This window comes from Theobroma cacao, chromosome 5, assembly GCF_000208745.1.
Source record: "Theobroma cacao cultivar B97-61/B2 chromosome 5, Criollo_cocoa_genome_V2, whole genome shotgun sequence".
NCBI lineage: Eukaryota > Viridiplantae > Streptophyta > Magnoliopsida > Malvales > Malvaceae > Theobroma > Theobroma cacao.
In genome coordinates, this window is record NC_030854.1 from 7,977,651 (window position 1) to 7,984,387 (window position 6,737).

The window sequence follows — 6,737 nt, forward strand, 5'->3', positions numbered from 1 at the left end:
TATTCAACATTGAGCTTGAGATATAAAATTCATTATAACATTGACATTAAGAGCTATGAAGCTTTACAGATTTGCCACGACAAGAGAAGCCTTGATACTTAGTACAGAGTTTAACAGATGGGCCAAAAACTTTCAGACATTGCAGTATGCATAATACTACTTAACACCTATCATATTACTACTATCAAACTATTTTTGCCGAAAGGAAGCAGAGGGTATTATATCGATTCTAGCAGTACAGTTAGGGTAACCATATGGCTTACTTTCTGGAAGATTACCTGCTCAAATCTTTATCTTGCAAAATCCCAAACTCATACTATAAGATAGGGCCAAAATGTTGAGGCTCTCTGAGGACATAAGATTAGCTGTCACAACATTTACAAAGCTTTTTAAGGGTGATTCTGTTGTCCCCATCCGCTACTGCTTCTAATATACTTGTCAACAATACCAAATTCTTTATTTTGTGCAACTCGCCTGGCATAGTTCTCAGTTGAAATAGGACCTTTCTTCAACCTCCTGTAATATACAATCTCCCAAGGCCACAAGCAAGCACAACCAAAGTAAGCTTCTGCAGATAAATGCATTTCATTTTCATCTGGAGGTTCTAGGCCATAATGCTTCATAACCATAGACAACTCATCCGGCAATATGCTGGTTGAACGGCTGGAGGTGAGCTCTGAATCTGTTTTTTTAGGAGGTACCATCACATCCTCTGTTGTCAGTGTATCAAAATCTTCACTGCCCTTGATCTCCCCCAAGCTCTCTGAAGACAAAATCCCAGCAGCAAGTGCACCTTTCTCTGAAATTGATATGCTTGGAATTTTAACTTGAGGTACTGACCTGGGTTTCATATGATCATCACTATTACCTATCTGCATACCTTGATCCTTTTCCACTTCATTTTCTACTTTGGCAGATAACCTGGCATTTTCAATGTTCACTGGACCCACCCTATTTTCAAGTTTTTCATTCTCCAATTCAACATCACCTTTTCCTGGTTCTCCGAAAACCATAATCTCCTTGGATTCAGGAGTGGTAGAATTATCCAAAGTACCTTTCAGATTCAACTGCCCCTTGTTCAGTAATGATGATGAAGGCCTGCCAAGGGATACAGACAAAGACAAGGATGTAGGACAGCTTGACCTTAAGTTAGACTTAGAACTTCTGGATCTAGAATAATATGATACTGGACTGGACCTTAAATTAGTAGATGATGAGCATGCTCTAGATGGTACGGATCTTGATCTAGACTGTGAAACTGACCTTAGCACATGCTCTAAGGATTTAGATTTTGAGCGTGATCTGGCTGCATTGTAATCAGGATGAAGTGGAGAAGAAATTGGCCTTGCTTTCTTTTCACTATGTCTTTTAGGAGTTCCACCTCTCCTCCTACTTCTCTTCTTTCCTCTATAGTCCTTTTCCCAAGCTCTGTCAGTTTCCTTTGCAAAAAGGGAGCTTCCATTCTCTATCAATCGCCCAGACTTTCCTGAACCAGATTCTTTTCTATCCTTGGATCGCTTTGTTGTTAGGGGATCCTTATCTTGCTGCAGCTTTGCCCGAGAACTGGATCCAATTTCATCATGATGTCTGCGGTCAAACCTGGAGAAATATCTTCCTGAAGTATTTTCACGGGGACAATTATGCTTTCTGTGACCCAAGGCACCGCAGCTGTAACAAGCTTGCTGTGCTTTTGAATCATTAAGATGGTTCAAAGTTCCTTCACTTATCAGCTCTCTTACTATTTTCTTTTGAGGGCTTTGTGCAGCAGGAGAACCACTGGAATACACAATTCGATTGTTTTCATCATCTTTCTTGTCATAACCTATGTAGCGGTCAAATTCCATTTCATGTTCAACATTATTACCATCAGACAGTTCATGGCGTTTCCCATCCCACCTATCACCATCGACCAGGTTCGATTCAACTTGACCACCTTCATTCAGCAAATCTTCCCTATAGTCATTATTGTCTTCCCTAGTGTATTCTTTAAATTGGTCTCCTATCTCTGCATTAAGCAAGTCAGCAGAATTAAGCCTCACACCATGACTCTCTGGTTGTTCAATACTCATCTTGTAATCATGCTGAACGTTTATATCCAACTTTCTATTGCCATAATCTCTACCTCTAGCAGAACTCCTAACTCTAAGTGGCTCCTGATCATAGGATTGATCAGCCCTAGCAAATTTTTTGAGAGGTCTAGGCTGTTTATTTGACCATGTGAGAGTTAATGGCTCCCCACAGATATTCCTTCCTTGAAGTGCTCTCAGAGCTTTCTCTGCATTTGGAGGGTAGTCATACACAATAAATCCATAGCCATCTTTCAGCCGTACGTTGCATCTTCCAAACCTTCTGAAAACACGCTCAAGTTCATCCCTACGAGTGCGAGATGATAGATGGCCAATATACAAAGACATCTACAACAAAAATATTAAAAAAAGAAAGAGAAGAATGATTACACTCTTACAAAAAAGAAAATCAACTTATATACACTGCACAAATTTAACGATGTAGCATTATGCACAACATATTTTAGCATTGACAGTTCCAAGAATAAATGATACTTCAATGCTAACAAACTATGCACTACTGAGACTGGGGGAAAAAGGGGCTTGTTACTTTCCCTTAATAGAAAGTGCCAGACATCATTCAATTTACTTATTTGCATTGCCAACATCAATAGTAATATAGACAAAGTTGTCCACAAATTTAACAACAAGAAGCACCAATCTCCTTCAGATTTTCCCTTGATTAAAAAGGATGTTGAGCATGACCCGATTGAGTTAAGCATCATAAAATACCCAAAAACATTACCACTTCATTGATTGTTAATAAGGCCACAAAAATTGGTTCATGTGAGCTACTGGATACACTAAGAGATGTGAGCCCTAAAAGTTAACTTAAATAGCCATCAACAGACAAATATATCACTTAAGTATGGGCATATACAAAAATTCCAATCCATATATACGATGAAGTATAGTTGAAAATGACAAGTCATTCAAATCAGTAGAAGTTTGTATAAGTTTGGTTGGATTCCAGAGAGCCAATCTTTCAACAGCGATAGTTATAGAGTTGTTGTCAGTTCTTACTTATCCGTACTTTATATAGTCAGCTTCTCAATCGACCCAGTAAACAGCAAAGAAGCAACCTAAAGATAAACACTTAAATCACCCCAAAAAATGAAAAAAAAAAACCAAACATAACAATTTTGAAAAAATAAAAAGAACTAAACTGAAGTTCCCCTTAACTTGAGCCAAGCATTTTGCTAGAAAACAATAACAAAATGCAAAAAAGGAAAGATTTTCATTTCTGAGAGGGAAAATTATCAAACATCTGATACGCACAAACAATAGCATCATCTCCATTGAATCATCCGACAACCTATGAGAAACCCAGACAAGAAAAACAGTAAATAAAGTAGAAAAGTTGAAAGAAATGCAGTGATACCGGCAATATTGGAGGAAAACAGCGAAGACAAACAGTCACTGTATAGCTGAATCTGAATCTTTGTTCTTTCCTTCTTCCTTTCTTTCTCGTCTCTCTCTCACTGTCAGAGGAGTGAGGGCAGTGGCGTGAATCTGGTGTTGGAAGAGTTTTTGAGTGGACTTTATGTTCTCTGGGCCCTTCCACTTTATGGTCAATGGTTTTCAACACCCTTTGTCGTTTTGTCAGAGGTGTGAGTAAAAGCTTACTGACATTACAGCTTTTGTTTATATATATATATATATATAAATATAAGGGAAATGAGGTAAATTTTGTAGTCAGTTATTATTTTTTATCTTATTATAAAGTTAATTAATAAACACTATCTGATTTATGATATTAAATTATAATTATTGATTTAAAATTGATAAAAAAATTGATAAACAATTCAATCGATCAATACAAAATAAAATTAAAAAAATTAAAAAGTAAGGAGAAATGAGGACTCGTTCTGATAGAGGAGTCAAGGGAGATGAGGACTCTCCTCGATAGAATGTGTTCTCTCCTAATGGGGGAATTTTTTTGTAATATTTTATTGTGAGTTTGCTAGCCAAGTTTATTTTCCTTCACCCTCAACTGGTGGGCAATTTTGTTTTAGAAGTTTACAATAGTAAGCCATCCCCAATCTGAAAGTTTCCAAGACAAAAGACTCTACCAAGGGCTACTTCTAAAGGTAATGCCTACAGGTATGATATATTACTTGTTGTGCCTCATGAATTGCCTTTTGTTTTTTCTGTTAAAAGAGTGTGAATTTGCATTGAGAAAGGATGTCAAAGGGATAGTTTTGTTATGACAATTATTTTTACCATGTGATCTTTAGTAAATTTTTTGTTTGTTTGGTAATTAAGGGCAAAAGTTGTTAAAAGGAGAGGCTTAGACTTAACCTTTTATCTGGTCAGTCATTGTTATCCAGCCAAATTATGTTGCTTTGATCAATGCCTGAACAAGTTTACATCGTCCTCTGATTATTCTTAATTAGTATCAATAATTCTTAAGCAAACAAATGAACATTGAAGAACCATAGGTGAAAATCATTATTATTAGCAGACAAAAAACATACCAAAGACTATGATAAAGGGCCATTGTCCTTTGCATCGCTCAATTCAAAGGGGCCCCCTGCTGATTAAACCAAATAAATTCATAATTAAACATTTCATGCAACAGTCTAACTTCTGATTAAAACTCCATGCTAGATTTACATGACTTGCATAGATATGTATTTTATTTATAAAAGCATAATTTTTTTTCTCAATTAACATTTTCGTATGTATTAATACACCTTATTTGTCAATTTCATCTTTTTATTCTTATATTATTTTAGTTTTGCTGTGGGTGTATAAGAGACTATGTCGTTTCAAAACTTAGTGGCAATGGCATTGAACAAAACACTTTGTTGTTTGTATTATATGGTGCCCAGCCACATCAGCAAAATTAGCACATTTTCCCTTCTATATTGCATTGACTGTAAGTGGCCTATTCTCTAAGCTAAATAGAGATGCATTTCTGTTGTTGTGTGTTATTCACAGTAATCATGTATGTGCTTTAATTCACATGTGAAGTTGAGAATTTAATGACTCAAGTATAACCAAAGTTAAATAGCATGTAGCAAACAATGGTTTTGGATCAAACAGCTTGGATATAAGGAAACTAGAATTGCTTGAAAAGAAGTAGTCTCTTCCTTTGTTACCAAATCAAATGCCAAACCAGAAATTCTCTTTTCTGTGATGAGAACCAAGCACTTCATGTCATCATCACTTCACAATTTGTGAGTAGATTCAAAATGACCCTTGATTTGATTAGACAGAACCATTTAAACCATTTCTCATTACATTAATTCATGAAATCACTGCATTTTCATCATCAAATTGACCTATTTTGTGAATTTTTTTTGCAACAAATATTATATACATGCTCTAGTACCAATTGAAATTGGACATCTCCTGGCATCTTAAAATAAAAAAATTATACATCTTTTTGATGAATTAGCAAAGGATGACAAATGACATAAAAGTAAAACTACTAAAGATCCCTTTGTTATCACTTGCAAAGAATTGCTTAAATTACTATATTTTCTGCTAATATTCCACCTACGGGAATAATGTAGCACTAACTACTTGCTTTTATACATGTTGAAAAAATGATCATGTATTATTTGTGGTTCTACTTCTGTACAGTATGAAGAGATTTGCAATTAGGCCATCTTCATGGCACAATCAAGAAATGATTCTTGCCTTTTACCTTTTTATTTTATGGAATCATTCACTTTTTATGAGATTAGCAATTGTAATTTTGCCATAATTAACAAGATGAGAGAAATGTTTAAGTGACTAGAACATATATGACACCTCAAACAAAAACTAAGGGAAGGAGAGCTAATATGAGATGGTTTTTCCCTTCTTGGTTTGATTGAATTAAATTGTAAACATGATAATGCTATCTAATTCATGGGGATTTAGAAAATTCCTATATCATTGTTACTTTCCTATGTTTGAACTCACTGTTTTGAGTATCATTCATATCAATAACTAGCTTATGGAAATTGATTTAAAATTTTATGGGGATAGTCTGCATCTGAGCTATTTTTTTTCTTATCTATTAGAATTTTTTAAAAATAATATGGTTTATAAGTTAACAAAAATCTGGTTGTGTTTGAACATTATTACTGTATAACTTCCTAATTTATGCTTTGGTATTTGTTATTGATGTTTGTCACAACAATTATTCAATTCATAATCTTGTTTGAAGCTGATTATATTCACTTTGTAATGCAGTTTTACAAATACTGCCGTTAGAAAATGTGTGACAACAATAATGAGAGATGTTGAGACTATGGCAAAAACTTATTGCATGGATTTTGTTTTGAAAAAAGGTGAAAACTATGAAAACATAGATGGTAACAAAGGCTAAGTCATTAACAAATCTTATTGTCTAAAACGACTTAAGAATGCCTTTGTTTTTTACTAGTAAGATGTGTACATATTTTTCTTTTTTTTATTTGACATAATTGTAAGTATTATTATTTATTATATTGTGAAATTTATTATAACTTGATGTTTATGTTGACGATTAAATTTAGTTTATAATAATTGTCACGACCTGGAACCTCCCTCTGACTCATGACAACCGCCGCGACGTCCCGATTGACACTCATTATCCGGAATGCCAATCAAAACCTGCAAGCGTTACATATCAGTTTCTTGCCTTTTCTGTGAGAAATCATTTTTAAACATTCCATTTTAAACAATTTTCAGTAG

At 34.6% G+C, this 6,737-nt stretch overlaps 1 protein-coding gene across 1 annotated transcript; it reads right to left on the reverse strand.

Annotated features, from left to right (window-relative positions):
- Nucleotides 1-3,654, reverse strand: LOC18598358 (serine/arginine-rich splicing factor 4). Its single transcript, XM_007027852.2, has 2 exons — nucleotides 3,448-3,654; nucleotides 1-2,414 (listed from the first exon to the last, which is right to left on the reverse strand). The coding sequence occupies exon 2, from the start codon at nucleotides 2,412-2,414 to the stop codon at nucleotides 390-392; it is 2,025 nt and encodes a 674-aa protein (XP_007027914.2). The 5' UTR covers nucleotides 3,448-3,654; the 3' UTR covers nucleotides 1-389.